Here is a 19,452-nt window from a genome sequence, read left to right as displayed (position 1 = left end):
CATCCACAGTCCACGATTGCTTTTCCTTAGCCCATTGTAACCTTGTTTTTTCTGTTTAGGTGTTAATGATGACTTTTGTTTAGCTTTTCTGTATGTAAATCCCATTTCCTTTAGGCGGTTTCTTACAGTTTGGTCACAGACATTGACTCCAGTTTCCTCCCATTCGTTCCTCATTTGTTTTGTTGTGCATTTTCGATTTTTGAGACATATTGCTTTAACTTTTCTGTCTTGACGCTTTGATGTCTTCCTTGGCCTACCAGTATGTTTGCCTTTAACAACCTTCCCATGTTGTTTGTATTTGGTCCAGAGTTTAGACACAGCTGACTGTGAACAACCAACATCTTTTGCAACATTGCGTGATGATTTACCCTCTTTTAAGAGTTTGATAATCCTCTCCTTTGTTTCAATTGACATCTCTCGTGTTGGAGCCATGATTCATGTCAGTCCACTTGGTGCAACAGCTCTCCAAGGTGTGATCACTCCTTTTTAGATGCAGACTAACGAGCAGATCTGATTTGATGCAGGTGTTAGTTTTGGGGATGAAAATTTACAGGGTGATTCCATAATTTATTCCTCAGAATTGAGTGAGTCCATATTTTTTTTCCCTCTGCTTGGTCTAAAAAGGTAACCGTTACTGACTGCCACAATTTTTTTTTTCTCGATTTCTTATAGTGTTTCTTAAAGCCAGAAAGTTGCCATTTGAAATGACAAAATTAAACAACTGAATGAACATCCTCCGAGGCTGGTGATTCCATAATTATTGCCAGGGGTTGTATGTTTTGACTGTGTACTAGATTATTTTTCATCCCATTCCATTTTATGCTTTTAGTGCACACTTTTTTTTTCTTCTTCTCATCACTAAGGCTGGGAAATGTAGCATTTTCTTGCCTGAACTCAAGGATATATTATATTTAATGAGCAGGAATCATGGTGACCAGGTGTTTGTACATACATTATCTCATTCATTACATTTGGTGCTGCTGGCTGCTCTGATTGTATGTACTCGTTACAGTGTGGTAGATTCTGGTGCAGACTGAACTTTTAATTGACAGTTTAATAGCAATGGTCTGATGGAAAAGGGTACAAAATTCACATGGTAGTTTAAAGCACTTGTGTCAGATTTTTATATTTTTGTTAAAAAGAACTCCATGCATTAGGTCACACCAGTGACCATTCCCCCTGTAGAGCTGACTCATGGACACTGAAAATTAAAATCAGCACTAAGACTACACAAATGCACAGTTTCACTGTAACTGTCACATTCCCTCGCCACAAAAAAATTTGATTTTAGAATCTGTGCTTTGTGCAACTTCATCAGTTGCATCAACAGTCACAAACTCATGCTGGAGAAGGATTGTAGAAAAGCAAGCAAATCTAACCTTTGAGTCTCCCAGGTGCTTTCTTGCAAACTTCACATGAAACTTCATATTATTTTTCCCAGTTTTATCTGGGCATGATCCAACATGCAGGTGCCTCAGAGTTGATCATCAGGAACTAGAAACATTTAAGGGAACTCCCAAATCAGGTGCCTGCAGTAAATGAATGGCTATTTTTGGCAGGTGTGGATCAACTGTTGTTCTCCCTGGATGGTTCCCAAACAGGACCCAGCGTGGTTCCATGGCGTCATCGTCTTGATAATCCTTCAGTGGAGAGAAAAAATGTCTCTGGATCAATTCCCAGACAGGATGGTGGACCCGGAGATGACTGAACAGGCCCAGTCTTGATGCACAGGGTTTGTGACAGATGCTGCATGTGTGTACTGCAGGAAGTGTCTGCCAGTCAGGATCTTGCTCTCTTTGCTTCCTTTTTCTCCTCTTCTCCTCTGTATTGTTTGTCTCCATTTTTTGAAGACTTTCATTCCTGTGAAGATCATTGCTCAACAGTTGGCTTAGTCCCTGGCTTGTTCTTTCCAGGTCTTCCAGTTGATGGAGCAGCTCTTGAAGTTGTGCTTCAGGAGGTTCTTGTAGCCCTTCTTCTGCCCTCCTGAGAGGGCAGAAGAGAGCTGCACTCTGAGCAGGGTGCATGCTCTAGTCTTTTTTTATTTTTATTTTATTTTTTCTGGGGATATTAACAGCGCCACACACAGGCCTGGCATATGTACTACAATGTTAAACGAAGCTTTGAGGCACAGAATTTGCCTCGAACATATTTTGTAATCGAATTATTCAAGTTACTTGACTAATCGTTTCAGGCCTAGATCGGACCTGGCGCCACGAGGGGGCGTTTGGGGGCGACGCCCCCTCACGTCATCAACCTCGCCCCCTCAGATGTGAGAGTTATCAAAAATAAAAATAAAAAAGAAAGAAAAAGAAATACTGGAAGATATAGCGCCTCGCAGTTTCGCCGATTTTTGTAGTCCAATTTTGCATGCTTTTTTTTTTTACAGCGCATTGTGCTCTGCGTCCTCATCAAGCAGGCCGGTGTTCTGTCGAGATGATGGGACACCTGTTCTGCATGTCTATTTATAAGAATCTTCTCACCCAGAAGAAAAAAGAGCGCCAACAACTACCCATAACTGTGTTCTTCACTCGGAAAAAGACACCTGCACCGAGTTGTGAGTGGAAAAAGGCGCGACAGTGACACGGCGCCAGGACGAAGAGGCGCGATCAGAGGAACTGTGAAATGCTGGTCAGTCACTATTAATAATTTTTTATCTGTCCAACCTCGTAGGTTGATCATTAAAATTAAATTCCTTAGTTCTAAAAGCCATCATAATTATTTATAGGAAAACGTTCTATTTTTATTTCTCAAACAAATGTTTGGGCCTGAAAACAGGTTGGTCTTATTTTTCTACTAAGGTTTGAACTTTGAGAGTGTTTACACACGAGAGAAAAGTGAGAAAATGTTAATGCCTGTAAAAAGTGTATAAAGTGTGTAGTGAGGGGTTTTACAGCCTTAAAACGTCTATAATAATTGTAAAAAATAACGCTGTCTACTTCGCGGATGTCGCCTATTGCGGGCTATTTTTAGAACATAACTCCCACGATAAACGAGGGACCACTGTATATCTACATGAAAGGTTTATCTTTGACCCGTTGTGTGACTGTCATGCCCAATTGCGCTGTGTTTGCGCTTGTGATGGAGGGCTGTATGTGGGGTTAATCTACTGTCTCGTGTCGTTTCTCAGATCAGTTGTTGGTTTGGTTTTGTGATATGCAGGAGATCACTTGATCGAGGGTCTATACGTTCAAATAATAATTAAAAAAATACTGTCATCACTCTTTACTCTTACTCAGTCAGTCTCTTACAACGGTGTAGCCTAAATACACAAGCTTTCTAGGAGCGCACCCAATTCATTATGCACACTCAGAGGCAGTTACCCTCCGGTGTGCACATTTTTTTGGGGGGGGGCGACCCCGCCCCTTGTGATAAACTCATCGCCCCCTTAATATTTTTTTCTGTCGCCGGGCCTGCCCTAGATATGTGTGATGTTTACAACACCCACAAATTGGCACACAACAATCAAACTGGGCTGACATGCACGTCTCCAACTTCATCTGGTGCTACAACAAAAAGCCAAACACAGTGAAGTACAACCTTTTAGATTGCAGGTCCCTACTCACTAATCAGTGTAATTGTGTGTCTGATGGACAGCTGTAATATTTAGTGGCTCTGCTGCCTGATTGCTGCTGCGTCATTCAGCCACAAACACTCAGAGCAGACGACACCTGGAGAAATGAAAACACAGCAAACAGAAGGCCAAGCAGCTTCCTCTTCTGCTTGTCATCTTAAAGAGCAGAGATATCTCCTTACAACTACTCTTTTTTTTTTTAAAGATACGTTAGCCCATCAAAGGGAGCAACCAACTGAAGTGTTCAAATTTGGACACAGAGAGATTCAGACAGACTGAAACATCCCTGAAGACTCTGTAAAGGGAAAGAGAGGATGATGGGTAACAGAACGTACAGCCCTTCACTGTCCATCTGTGACAGCAATTAACAGGGACAAACAAGGATACTGTCTGTTTCACACCATCAGTGGAGTCGTTTTGTATGTGAGATGTGACACCTTACACACGGGATTGTCTGATTTGACGCTGATTATTTTTCCTTTGCAGCTCTGGTGTCTGCTGGATGCTGCACCAATGCCTGTAGGAGTGTAAATATTTGGGAGAGGTGAGTCATATGCACACGCACACATACACGTACACACACACACGCGCACACACACACACACACACACACACACACGGAGGGTGTGATAATACATTTGCATTTCTATGTGCATCCCAGATATACATACTGTGCAAAAAGTGCTTTTGTGTTTGGACTCGAATAAAGTTTGGGGAGTTGGGCGACTTTACACTCCAAAAAAGGGGTGTCTAAAAACAACATAAAAACACTAAATCTGAGGGAAATTATTTTGCTGGATGGACAGATAATATCTATGGACAAAATGTCTTGAATTAAGATTGTTAAAACTAGACATAAGCATGTGGAACACTTAGAATAAGAAATTAACCCTTAAAACAAGATAAATTATCTAGCACTTCTAAAACTAAAGTGTTTTATTCATTTATTAGAGGGACAGTGTACAGCATCATTAAGCTCATCAGAGCAGAGATGAGTTGTACCAGATTATAGCTAAATAGCTGATTTCCATCTGCAGTCCCTAGGTACATCAAATAATTTAACCATAAATAAATTAAAATTCATAAATTACATTATATTAGCACAATATTCTAAAATTCAAGTTCTAAAATTGCTCTCCCACAATAAATCACTCTCACAGGTACCATATCACCATATCAGTCTGTCAGTCAGTCAGCATATAAATCCATGCCCCCTAAAGACTGTACTACTGCACATTTAAGTCTAAAAAACATGGGGTTGACATTAGACAATTTCACACACACAAAAAGAAAGAAAAAAAACTGTATCTAAGAAAACATGAAATGAATACTAAACAGTTTCTTACCAAAAAAAAAAAAAAAATCTCAGTCAATGCTGGCAGATCTGACCATTCAGCAGCCACTTTTTTAATTCACTGGTGAAAATAAAATAATTTTTTTGACTTTTTAGTACAGTGGGTACTTTAATCGCTCTATATGAAAAAGCTGTCTGTGCAAACGTTTTTACGTCTTGGAACAGCATACTGCCCCCTAGTGGCGGAACGTGTACTTCTATTTGTCATCTGAGATGTTAACTGGACAAAGTTCTAAAGAGGAGCAGGTGCCGAATTATGTATAATTCTATGCACTATGCACTAATCGAATACTAGTCATTCTTGAATGTTTTCAAAATTCAACAATCTGTATTTTTCCAGTACATGGCAGTGATGGTACAGCCTTGTTCTCTGGTCCAAGATTGTTAAGGATTGTTTGTGAATGGATTCTAACGGCTTCAATGTGGTTTTATTTCCTTGTGACCAGCATGTGATACAATAATAGAATCTAGACATGACCATTGCATTAAAATAATTTTTTGCTGCTTCCACAGTTAGAGAATTCCTGATACATTAAAAGTTGCTATACTAGATTTAAATCTCTGACGCATTTGTTTTACATGTTTTTTTAAAGGTAAGCGAAGGATCCAGGATAGCGCCTAAGTATTTGTATGCTGTTACATTTTCAGTCTGTTCCTCATTTACATACACATTTGAAAAGTTAACACTTTTTTGGTTTATTGTAAAAATACATGGTAGATGTTTTCTTTATATTTAAAGTTAATTTTGACTCTAGTAGCCACGCTGCCACTTTACCCATGGCCTCAGTCAGTTTAGAAGCTACCTGCTCAACATCTGTGTCATCTGCGTACTGTGTCATCTGCGTACATACAGATATCCTCCTGCATCACAGATGGCAAGTCGTTTACATATAGGGAGAAGAGCAAAGGGGCCAAATTGGACCCTTGAGGCAGCCCACTATCAGCAGCTAAGATAGAGGATGTAGTATCATTAATACAAACACATTGAGAACGATCTGACAGATAGGATTTTAACCAGGCCAGAGAACAGAGAATTTAAAATTAGCTAATTTGGAAAAAAGAACCTGATGACTGACTGTGTCAAAGGCTTTTCGTAGATCTAAAAAGGTTCTGCCTACTACTCCTCCATTATCCAGATGTTTTTTTATGTTTTCGACAAGGAGGCAGCAAGCTATTTCTGTTGAATGGTTTGTCCTGAACCCAAACTGCATAGGATGTAGCAGGTCTTCAGCCTCGAGATGTGCAATGAGTTGCTTAGCTACAACCTTTTCAAGAGCCTTTGACACAACTGGGAGAATACTGATGGGTCTGTAGTTATTAATGTGTTGTTTATCTCCTGTTTTATGGATAGGAATGACAATTGCTGTTTTTAACAACTTTGGAAATATGTTTTCAGCTATAGATTGATTTACAAGTCTGGTAATTGGCACTGTTAAACTGTCTTTGTAAATTTTTATGAAAAGGGTATGAATCCATGAATATCCTGGCGCCGTGAGCTAGACAGTGAAGTGAGGATTTTGTACATTTCTATGCCATTGGTCAGAGTAAAATTTAACTCATTCATGTTGTCCATGCAAGCATGTTTACATATTGTTTGTGGGAACTTCTGACTGAGCATTTGAACTGATTCAATAAAATAATGATTAAAAGAATTTCCAGTAGTGAGATTATCAGATATAATTGTGTCATTCAGATTCAAGTGTTATATTACAGTCCCTTGATTGTCCTCTTCCTTCCTTATCAATGCTTTTCCACAACTGTTTAATATTTCCTTTCACAGCCTTAATTAATTCTAAGTAAAAATCCACTTTTGCTTTCCTTAACTGCATTGTAACCTTATTCCTTAGGCTTTTAAAATTCATTCTATCCATAATATGTCCCGTTTTAAGAGATATTTTAAGTGCTGAATCCCTTTTTCTCATCAGAGCCCAGACGGTTTCATTCAGCCAAGGTATATTTGCTTTTACATTTGTCTTACATGGTTGAATTACAGTATATTTAAAAACTATTTGTTTCATTTCAGACAAAAATTCATCACATGATCAGTCAGTGTTTTCGCCACTAACAATATTATTCCATGGGACGTTTTTTAGTTGGTTTTGCAAAAGTGCCCTACTTCTTCTGGGGACAAAAGATGTCCTTTTTTGTTGTGAGCAACTTGTAACCTTATGCCTAGATTTTGATAGCTTTCGTACTAATAGCATGAGAATATGATCAGACATTCCTGTTAGGAGGTTATACGTTTTTGTGAAGCGGTCCGGCCTAGTTGTGAAAATTAAATCCAATAAAGTTTGAGAGGTACTGGTTATCCTTGTTGTTTTATTAATTAATTGCATCATATGATATTTATTTGTGATATCCTTAAGTTTTCTCCGGCGTATTTTATTGAACCAGTCCAAATTGAAATCACCCATTAGAATAAGCTCTTTACCACTGTACAATTTGAAAATATTTGCTAATGATTCAAAAAATATATCTGTAGCTGTAGGCAGTCTATATATAGCAACTACAAAGAAGGACATTTCAGGAGATAATGTTATTTTCATCCCAACACACTCCAGACAATTCACTGGTAAGGCAATTTCTGTGCTATTAATGCTTTCCTTAACATAGATCATAATGCCACCTCCTCTGCCACTTTTTTACCAGATTTTATATCCCGGTACTGTAAACAAGGCAGGAGAAGTTGTTGGAGTTAGCCGGGTTTCAGACAGACATAAAGTCAAGATTGGCACCTGATAAGAGGAGCTGGAGTTGTTCTGATTTACAGACAGCACTTCTGATGTTAAGATGCCCCCCCAGAAGCCCCTTAGGTTTTGAGTTGGGGTCCCACAATATCTTTGCATGATTCACAGTTTGAAATATTTTACACATCTGTTGTTTCTGCATTGCAACATTAGAATCTATCTATCTTTGTACACTGCAAATTATTTGGTTCTTACCAAGATAAAAAAAAAAAACATCAATAATCTTGTCGCTATTCAGCATCTTTAGAAGATAAATACTGTCTTTTTTATCCATATTTTTATGAAACAAAAAAGCAAACATAAAAATGAACAGAATCCAACCCATGACCAAACCAAAGAAAAAACAAAATACACAAAGGTAACAAAGAAAAACACACAGAGGACCAATCAACAACTAAAAAAAAAAAAGAACCAGTGGCTCCTGCGACCACGTGAATGGGAGGCAGGCAGGCAAACGATAAAGCACAACCAAGACCCTCAGAGTAAGATTATCCCAATTTCACTCCATTACATTACAGGGAGATTTCACCAGGTGAGAGATGCTTTACATAATTAATCAGAGGATACCTGTTGTGATAGAACTTATTGGAGGAGCCTCCGAGTGTGTACTTAATTTATTTCCTGTTTCAAAAGAAATAAAACATCATGCATCCAGGACTAAATTGAAGGTGGCAAGGGCAACTTCCACGAAAGCAAAATTCTCTGGTGAGTGAGCAAAGAGGTAAAGGCAATGACACCGATTTAAGTCACAGATACTTTACTATCCTCTGTGGGGCAGTCAAAAATAGCTATGACAGGGGAAAGACAGATTTTCAAATCCAAAATCTTTGGGAATGTCACAAAAAAAAAGGCTTGCTGGACAATTTTTTGACACAACCATAACATGTGGGTCATGTCACTGGGGGTCCAAGATAATCTAGAACATCCCTCATCTAGTTTGCCTGGATATAGCTTGGCAAGTCTGGCCTTACTATAGTGAATTCTATGTGATACTTTGAATTGTATTAGCTTAAGTCTGGCACAGCTGAAGGAGGAATTGACAGCATGCAAGGCTCCCTTCCAGATGTCATCTGACAGGGTAATCTGCAGTTCATTCCCCCAGCTGGCCCATATTTTATTAATGACTGGTTCAGATGATGAAGAAAAAAGGTTATAATGGAAATAAATCCATCCCTAAAATAAAGGCTCATGTTTAAGGATTTAGTCTATTTCACTTGGGGGTAAGATGAAGGGTGAAAGGGAATAAATATCAAGTCCTTACAAAGTCACATAACAGGAAATATTGAAGGAAATCTGAGCTATTCAAACTGAATTGAGCACACAGTTGTCCAAAACTGGCAAATACATCATCCAAAAACATATCCTTCAAAAAACAAAGCACTTTTTTCCGAAGGACTTAAATCGAGGGTCAGTTTTAACCGCCAAGAATAAATGGTTGTCACAAATAGGAGTTGTCTGAGGGAGAGTGAGCCAGCCAAGGTGATGAATAATTTGTGCCCAGATTTTTAATGTGCTGATTTCAATAGGATTGGATGTGAAATATGTTGGGAAAAAAAGGCTGCTACAGGCCAGGACCTGGAGTGAGGAGAGGGAGCATGATATGGCCTCAATCTGACACCAATTGCTCTGAGCTGAGATGAACCACAGAATAATGTTATGAGCATTAGCCACGCAATAATATCCAACAAAACTAAGTCCACTATGAGATCCGTTCCTTTGCATAAATGATCTTCTGCCTTTTGCATGCCTACCAGCCCAAATAAATGAGGATATATTATGATCTAAAGAGGTGAAGAATGATCTGGATGGGAAGACTGGAAAACACTAAAAAAGATATAGATATCTAGGAAGTACATTCATCTTAACAGCTTGCACACATCAGATATTGAAAGAGGTAAATGACTCCACGTCTGTAAGTCAGATTCAACTGTTGGTAAAGCAGTCAGATTATGTTCTCACAATGTATGGAATTTATCTAGTATTGAAATCCTTCATTAGAAAATCTAAAATGGATTAATAATTGTGGCAGTCGTTCAGCCCATTCATTGACAAGAAAACATTCACTTTGTGAAAGGTTTAATTTGTACCTGAAAATATACTAAAAGAATAAGGATACTGGATAAGGGGTCACTAACATAAAAATGGCAGCAAACAAGGCCCTATGACCACTACCTAACCTCCGAATCCCATTAATTCCATTCTCAGCCTTTAAAGCAGTCGAAAGTGGTTCAATAGCTCATGCAAATTTGATCAGGGAGAGCAGACACCTTTGGTGTGTCCCACGGAAGAGAGGGAAGAATTTAGAGTTCTGGGTATTAGTCCACAATGATGCCCGAGGAGTGTAGTAGAGTAACTGAACCCAAGAGATGAAGCCTGTGCCAAAACCAAACTGCTGCAAAGAAAAGAAAAGATAGGCCTATTGCACCCTATAAATTTCTCTGCTTCCATGCTTATGACAACCTTTGGTTTTGTCGAAGAACTCTGGGTGTGAATTACATTAATAAGTCTACTGATATTGTGATATTGAGGGGGAAGTCTGGGGTCCCCTGCTAGAGCTGTTGCCCCTGCGACCCGATCTCGGATAAGCGGTTGAAGATGATGATGATAATGATGAGCCTTCTGATATTAGCAAATGAATATCTGCTTTTAATGAATCCTGTCCGATCTTCTGGTATAATCGCGGACAGAGCACGCTCTAATCTGCAGACCAGGACTTCAGCAAGTATTTAAACATCAACAGGTAGAAGTCGGATTGGACAGTACAATATAAGAAAAGTACTTTCTGAAGACCAGATGGTTAAATCCCCCAAAATTACTGAAAATATGTTGTATATCTTTTGTTTTGATGTTCAGAAACAAACAGGAAAACACCAAGCAAATACAATATCCAGTGGCCCACTGAACTACTCCCAGGACTCTCAATGACCAGTCTACTGTAGGATGACATGCATGAAACCTAAAAAAAAAGTTTGACTATTTGTGTTTTGTTTTAAAATGTGTTTAGGAAATGTCAAATTCTGGCACTTGATGCCTTCTATTGGAAGCTCTGACTGCTCAGATGCAGACCACAACAATTCACATCTAAATTAATGAATATTTGGCTGTATTTGTCATTAGTATTATTTACAAAATGTTTCTGGCCAGCAGAAACACTAGAGCAGTCCTTCTCAAATAGTGGGGCGCACGGTGAGATGCCGGGGGAGCATGTGTGACCGTGGGGGAACATGCTTTTTTCCCCGTAATAGAAAAAAAGTGTAATTGCACATCCACTACAATAGGTGGCAGTGGCGCTGTCATTGTTAGAGTGTGCGCAGGGAGTAAGGAGGAATGTAACTCAATGTAGGTTTTTTTTCGCACTGCGGTGGGAGATGAGGAAAGACCGATGTGTCTTAAAATGTTGGCAGCAGACAGCATGAAGCCAAATAAATTAAGGCGTCACTTAAAGACATTACACCCCAATCACACAGATAAGCCGCTTGAGTTTATTTCAGCGAAAATGTGTCGAAAATGGCCAGCAATCATCCCGCTTTGTGAATGCTGCTTCAGTAAACCAGCGAGCACCGTTAACATCATAGCACCTTAGCTGAGGAGCTGAGCAGCAGGAGACATGGTCTCTGTCACGCTGCAAAAATAAAAACTAATAAAAAAATCAGCACAAATTGTTTTATTCATTTTTGTTTTGTCTGTTAAAGTGTTTTATATATTGTGCTCATAAGTAAGTGTTCTGATCAATTTGAATTTATTACTATTGGGGTTGTACATTTTTGCAGCATGGTGACTCAGTGGTTAGCACTGTTTCCTCACAGCAAGAAGGTCATGGGTTTGATTCCCACCTGTGGCCTTTCTGTGTGGAGTTTGCATGTTGTCCCTGTGTTTGCATGGGTTCCCTCCGGGTGCTCCGGTTTCCTCCCACATTTAAAGACATGCAGGTTAGGTGAATTGGAAACTTTATAACTGTCCAGGTCTCTCTTGCAAAAGAGGTCTCAATCTCAATGAGACTAACCTGGTTAAATAAAGACTCAGTTAAACATTTCTTTGTCACAAGGGTTTGATAATAAAATGTTAGGAATCATTGTCATTTTCATCTTTAGATATATCGGTATTGGAATTTTTTTTTTTTACTCCCTAATATCTGTATCATGTCGGCCCCCAAAAACGTCATATCAGTTGGGCTCTCGTAAAAACAAGTTTCCTTTCAAGACCAAATTAAAAATAATAGAAAACGGTGTGGGGAAAATGTCAGATGTCAAATGTAGCTGTTGCTTTGCTATAAAAATGGTTTTGTCAGAAACAGGTACAGCTAATGCTGGCAACTAATGTCGCGGCCAGTGTGAGCAAAGTTTAGCAATGGGAAGCAAAGTTGAAAAAAACTTTAATCCTGCTTAATATTTCATGATAAAGCATTATAAAAATCACTCCGCACACAGTTGCACACTGTGATGATGGTGTGCCGTTCCTGTTTTCCAGCTTTGATGCTTCCTGACCACTGCAAGCCTCCTAAACAGATTCTGCTGCAACTACACACCCAGAGAGGGAGAGTGCCAGAGGTGAGGATGGTGAACAGATGAACTGACTGATGCATAACCAGATGGATAGATGATCGGAAGCAGCGGAGGGCCATGGGCAGTGAAACAGTGACATAAAGAGAAAAAAACACTACAAACGGTGGATACACTGGAGCGCACCGCTCTTTCTACACCCTGTCTGCTGCTGCTGCTGCTGCTATGCATTTTCACCAGAGAAGACTTTATTCTGACATGCCAAAATGAAGAGAACAGGAATAAGAAATATTTGTGTTACTAACAAAATACTGTGGTTTTACCTCTTTGGAAAGAGAGAGAACTTCTGGATGAAATAAGCTGCATATGAAAGAGGGATTTGTTCTGGTGCCGCTCTTCTCCTCACACATAATGCCGGTGCTGACTGGGAAATGCAACACACACCACGTGGCAGGAGGCACTTTAGCTGATGTCCGTGCACCTATCGTTTGGGTCCACCATCCTCAATATACCATGGCCTCCAAAAAAGTGCATGTTAATATTTCCAGATTGGCAGCTTAGAGTCAGCGACACAGGAGTCACAATTTTTGAACAAATCAAAAGGATTCCAAAAAAGATAAAGTTTGTATTCTACTCAAAAAAAAAAACATGAAATCTCAAGGCAACTTGCTGCACAGACATTTATAATTAGTTATAACTATATCATCAACAAAGGTTAGAAAGTAATTCATCTCAAAAATGTATTGCAGCCATCGATTTCTATTTACTCACTAGATGGAGGACCGGGGCGATCTGCTCCTTCTCTGGCTGTTGCCAGAGCGCCGCCATCTTGGTTAGTGTCAGACAACCAGACATAAATTCTAATCAATAGGTATGATCAATGTTTTTAAGAGAGTTTCACCATAAATCTGCATTTTCCGTGCTGTTACTGTGCTGTTACATTTATTCAAACTCAGTCCCACATTTGCACAGCCAATATTTGTCAAAACAAATACAGAAGAGGATCAGACTATTTATATAATAGACTTAAATGAATTTGTTAGTCCCAGTCCAGATGTTGTGAAGAGGTCATGTGGAGTTATGAATTTTGTTTATACTATCCCGTCCACTGAAGTCATTATCTTTATCAAGATAGATAATAACACCGCCAGTTTGTCAAACACACTATGTCTGCCACGACACGAGGTAGTAGCTTGATCCTTAATTAATTTCATTATGAAGTTAACTTAAAGATGGGAAATAATCAGGGGTGAAAGTAAGAGCTTTGCACACTTGCATCATATTAAAGATATTAATATTAAGGATGGCTCTTAACCCACCTGCAGTGCCGCTTTTACAGAGCGCTTCTCTGCTAAAATTTCAAATAAAATACATAAAATGAAACAGCCACGCCAGCCAGGGTGAAAGTAAGATTATTCAATCATTTCTGAACCAAGTTGAAAGAAAATCTGAAGACACTACACTGGAATATGGAGTATATCAAAGAGAAATTAATCTCATTTGTGTATATCCTTATATACAATGTCAAAGCGACTGTCCTGTGACCCAAAAAATTAAGAGAAAAAGCATTTCACTTCTATGAATTTGCTCTTACAGAAAATCTCAGGATGGAAAACCTGATGTGAAGAAAAAACAGCTAATTAAAAAGGGATAAATTGAGACTTAGGAACGTAAGACTTCTAACTGAATCGCTAAGGGCCCCTTCACACATAGTGTGAAGTTTGGTTGAAGTGCGCATGAAGCAGGAATCCTGTGCAAAACGTGTGAAATCATCCCTGCCTCGAACGCCTCGTACACCTGTTGCTACAACTATTTGCGCACACCAGGAGCTGAAAGACAGAGTGTGCGCTGTGCGACCCCATGAATCCCTCTCGCGGCAGGTGTCGGCCAAATTCCAGGTGACACACACGAACATCTAACACCTCTCGCATGGCACTTAGAAAATGTGTGGCCAGTCGCACTCTTGGCACGACAACAGACTGCCGACAATCACTGTCATGCTGGCAGTGAAATTTGTCTAAGTGCCACACGAGTGTGGCTTTGGTGTCTGCACTAAACTGACAGGAGTTGTGGCCGCCGACAGAAGCAGCCGTGGAGATCTGTGGATCTGGATGTCCTAGATGGACAACAGGTACTGTGTTCGGACAGACATGAACTAACAACTGCCTGCTGTGATGAGCGTGTCTGCTTGCTGCTCTTACGTGGATATAAATAAAAACATATATCGGGCTGCAGCGTGTGCACATGCGCTCACTTGCTAAAGGCAATTGACAGGGTACCCCCAGGTTTAAACGGACTGTCAGATTGGAACACGCAGTGGGTGATCTGCCTGTCACATGACCCACGTGAGCTCTGTTCCACATGACACGGCGTCTCTGCTGCAGCATGCCGTCCACAAGACATGTGTGTTGGGCTGACATGCATGTCGCACCGTACAAGTAGATGTGGACGTGGTCAGAGCACACTGCTTCTCATTCATGTTATTTCATGATTGTATGTCAGTGACCATGGATCATCACTAGAGGAACACACGTATCATATTTGTATTGTTCACTTGATAAATGCGGTGTTTTTATATGGTATGTGATTTAATTTTTTTTTTGTAATACTTCCATGTCCTTTCTGATGTGAGGCAGGATCCCACAGCTTTCAAAGGACAGCTCTGTAGCTCAATGGTAAAATTTCTGACTGGCAAGCAGAGCTTTCAGAAGGCGCAGGTTTGAGTCCCGTGAGTGGTATTATTATTATTATTATTATTTTATTTATTCAACATAAGCGGCGCGATGTGGTGCACATCGCACTGTGTTCCTGCTCGAAAAACACCGTCGTGTGCATGCACTCTCGCACCGGGATAGTGCACACCAGCCCATCAGTGTGATGTTTCCTGGTACCGCTAATTTGAACTGTTTCGTGCTGTTTCGCCATATTCGACCAAACTTCACACTATGTGTGAAGGGGCCCTAAACGAATGATGCAATATTTCTCATGACAAAGCATTCAGGCAGTAAAACTGAAGTCACTACTTTACAGAATACAGATTGACACAAAAAAGCATTTTTTAACCTTTATTCAGCAATTGTAGTCATTTCCCCACATCATTAATTTTACATATGATGCACACTGATGAAAGCTCACTCCACAATCCTTTGCCAGCTTGTTGCTGCACCCAAACGCTGCACAAAATGGCATTTTCGGATCACTTTAACCCAAGTTTAAGTCAGCAAATCATCTATTTCTGTTTAATCTAATGCCTCACGATGCGTAACAATGCTGCACGCACCATCTAGTGGATTAAATAGAAATCGATGATTACAGCCACACAGTGCGCAACCAAATTTTGCCTGAATGTTACATTAAAGTGACGTGGCTTTCTGTTACTCTCCACATGATACAAATTGAAGAAGCGAGTTGAAAATTCACTGATTGGAAACATTTGTATTGGGGGAGGTGATGGTCTAGTGGTTGAGGTGTTGGGCTTGAGACCAGAAGATCCTCGGTTCAAATCCCCGCCTGACTGGAAAATCACTAGGGACCCTTGGGCAACGTCTTTAATCCCCTATTGCTCCTGGTGTGTAGTGAGCGCCATGTATGGCAGCACCCTGACATCGGGGTGAATGTGAGGCATAATTGTGAAGCGCTTTGAGCGTCTGATGCAGATGGAAAAGCGCTATATAAATGCAGTCCATTTACCATTTGTATTTTGAAAAAACGCTTACATATTGCAAAAACCTTTTTACGCTCGCAAGAGGCAATTTGAAAAAGACATTTTTGGAAAGACTGGAATGGAACGTTTTTTCAATATTACAGGTCACATGATGTACAGAAAGCATCACATGACACAACTTGCTAAACATAATAGCTGATGTTGTGACAAGATTGGATTTAAAAAGAAAAACAACAAAATGGCAATATTTAGCTGGACTTACCGTTCCGTTGTCATGACTATTGAATTTACAGTTCTCGCAAGCGCCTCACAAGAATCACAGTTCTCGTGGAAGGACGGAACCCAGCTGCATTCAATAACTCAACAGATACATTGTCACTTTGCAACTATTTTTTAATCAACATTCTGAAATTATTGCGAAACTTTTGCACAAATCTGTAATGGCAACCCAGTGAGAGATACAACACAATGCTGTAGTAGTATTCATGTATAGACTCTCTAGAACATTGATGGGATGTTACTAAAAATTTTGCTGTGCTTAAGCATAGGCACCTAATGTTGTTGTTATGTTATTAATTCATTTGAATGCCCCTCCCTCTAAAATGAGTAAATGTAACAAAAATATGTTAATACAAATTGAAAACAAATAAAAATGATAGTTATTGATGGCTGGATTTGTGATGAGACAGGCCATAGGATAATCTTGCTAAACTAGGCTATTTGCACCCATGTTATTTAATTTATTGTTACATATGATTTATGTCTTTCCACATATTATGCCAATGTGGAAACCATGTTACAAACAAATGTGACAAAACCCTAACCAGTCATCACTGTCGTTGCAAGTTGCCAGTACAGGAACCCAGCATTTATTTTTCTGGTACAACTAAATTGTGTCTTCCAGTCAATGTTGCAGCTATGTTGTATTTCTTTTTTTTTTTTTTTTTTTTTTTGCCATATAACAGATGGTGCAAATGTTTTTGTGTCGACCATGGCATATGGAGGCTGGGTTGTACAGGTATGTGTTGTTTTGCCACCTCCGGTGTAATGGATGAGGGTAAAAGTAGCTGCAGGCCCATAGACTACTGCACAGGATGGGGGTTTTGGAGTCATTCAAAGGAATCCGCCTTTAAAATTGTTAAAGTGTCAAACAACGCCTCCAAATGATTTTCAGCGGTGCACTGATTTGCACTTAAACAATTCTCCAAACACCTCTTCCTTTGTTGATTCAGTCATAAATCGCTCATTTATGGCTGAATTTCATGTAAAATTCAAACTGCACACTACAAATAAAAAATATTTTTTGAAGTTCATTTAAATTCAGCAGTTACCAGCACAGCTGTCATTGACTTATTAAATAATAATAATAATAACAATAATCATGCTAATAGAAATGTTCCAGTTGTCATATTGAGAGGTATTTGTTGCTTCTAGGTCCAGTTTTGTTCTTGTGTATTTCAGAGAGAATTCCAAACTATTGCAAAGAGAACTGTAGGCTGAGAAAAACATGTTTGGTACATTACTGCTCCTCGTTCGGCTTTGGTGTCAAAGTCCTGTCCTATCCCGACAGTGTTACAGTCTTCTAAACCTCGTGCCAGCGGTCACTTGTATATTTGGTGCCTGTGTGTGTGTTTTTCAAATTTCCAGGTATCTAGTTGTAAACACGATTTTTAATACCGTCTGATATTTTTAGACAATAGAGCCTCTAACTGCTTTTTCAAGCTTCAGGCCTGATGTGAAAACTCTGTTGAACAATCTATGTATCTCATACTAAATAGAAAGATCTACTGTTTTTTCCAGACTATAAATTACAGGGTTTTTTTGTTAACGGCTGGTCCTCTAACCAAAATAAAAAAACACAAAGAAAACAAACAAAAGCACACAGAGGACTAATCAGTATTTCAAGAAATAAAAAGAACCAGTGGCTCCTGCAACAACCTGAGTGGCAGGGGACAGATGGCAAAGCACAACCAAGAGCAAGATAATCTCAGTTTCAGTCTGTTACATTTTGGGGAGATTTCCCCAGTTGAGAGATGCGTCACACAGTTGATCAGAGGCTTCCAGTGGTGATAGATTGGAGGAGAAACTGAGCCTGTACTTAATTTTGTTCCAGTTTCAAAAGAAGCAAGGCATCATGGAGCCAGACCTTAAGTGAAGGTGGCAAGGGCGACATTCATTCATCCACTATACCCACTTAAGGGTCATGGGGCTGGAGCCTATCCCAGCAGTCATAGGACGTGAGGTAGGGTACACCCTGGACAGGATGCCAGTCTATCGCAGGGCAACATGTAGACAAACATATTCACACCCACACGCACACATCTACAGCCAATTTAGCTTCTAGTTCACCTAACCTACGTGTTTTTGGATGTGGGAGGAAGTCAGAGATCCTGGAGAGAAGCATGCAAACACTGGGAGAAGATGCAAACTCCACACAGAAAGGCCCCAGGTAGGAAGCAATCTCATGACCTTTTTGCTGGGAGGCAACAGTGCTAACCATTGAGCTGCTGAGGGCAACTTCCACTAAAGAAGCAAGGGAGCAAAGAGGTAAAGGCAGTAACCATATCTCACGGCATTTTGTGATGCTGTCACCAAAAGTGATTGAATCTATTAGTATGTGATGTCTTCATGAAAAGTAGTAGATTTTTGTTATGGTATCAGAAGATATTCATAGATGGGGGAGGGAGGTATTGTGTTGTGGACCTGCCGTATGGTGTTTAAGTTACAGTTAGTGTTAGGTGTAGACAACCCCATCACAAAAATCTAGTACACTTTGTGACGGTATCATGATCTAATACAGTGGTCTCCAAACTATTCCAGAAAGGGCCAAGAGGGTGCAGGTTTTCTTTGCAGCCACTGACTTCAGCAGATGATTTCACTGATGAACTCATCCCACCTGTTCAAAGGGATGTTAATCAGTGAAATCACCTGCTGAAGTCAGTGGCTGCAAAGAAAACCTGCACCCTCTCGGCCCTTTCTGGAATAGTTTGGAGACCACTGATCTAATAGCATTAGACTGGACTGTTGAATCACACACACTTTAACATCATCTGGGAGGGGGCCAAGAACAGGTATGTGAAGGAAGGACAGATTTTCAAGTCCAAAATCTTTAAAATTGTATCGAAAAGGTATGCTAGTAGTTGGACAATTTCAGACACAACCAAAACATATGGTTCAAGTCACACAGGGTCTCAGAACATCTAGCACTTAATTTAACTTATGTAAAAAATACACTGTATTTTCTTCTAAGGCCACACTTATATTAACTATTTATGTAGGGCTTTGTTAGAAATCAAAGCACTAAACAAAATAAACTAAGTATAAATGCCTGCTATTAAAAATGAACTGCAACAATGAACAAAACTACCAAATTAAAGAGCTGATAATGCAGAACAACAATCTAATCAACTGCAATTTTTACATGTTTTTCCTTTTTCAAAAAGTATTTTTTGACAGGTGCACCTGATACTCTGAAAAAATGTGATACTATTATGTTCCTACCCATCCGTGGTAACTGGAACTACATGGTGACCTGCCACACCTTGTCATTTGTAATTCCTTTAGGGTTTCTGGTGGGTTTTGAAGACCATATTTTCTGCTCAAGAAACCGATGCTCT

The 19,452-nt window shown here is 39.7% G+C and overlaps 1 protein-coding gene across 1 annotated transcript in view; it reads left to right on the top strand.

Annotated features, from left to right (window-relative positions):
* The window catches only part of ccdc85a (coiled-coil domain containing 85A), a 110,268-nt gene extending 97,456 nt beyond the window's left edge, over positions 1–12,812 (top strand). The window contains 2 exon segments of the mRNA XM_034184440.1: positions 4,058–4,115; positions 12,140–12,812. Of these exon segments, the coding sequence (XP_034040331.1) occupies positions 4,058–4,115; positions 12,140–12,155 (74 nt within the window). The 3' untranslated portion in view covers positions 12,156–12,812.
* Positions 12,813–19,452: the final 6,640 nt, after the last annotated feature.

Source organism: Thalassophryne amazonica, chromosome 13 (genome assembly GCF_902500255.1).
Source record: "Thalassophryne amazonica chromosome 13, fThaAma1.1, whole genome shotgun sequence".
NCBI lineage: Eukaryota > Metazoa > Chordata > Actinopteri > Batrachoidiformes > Batrachoididae > Thalassophryne > Thalassophryne amazonica.
Note: the sequence above shows the minus strand (reverse complement) of the source record. Positions and strands in the feature narration are given on the sequence as shown.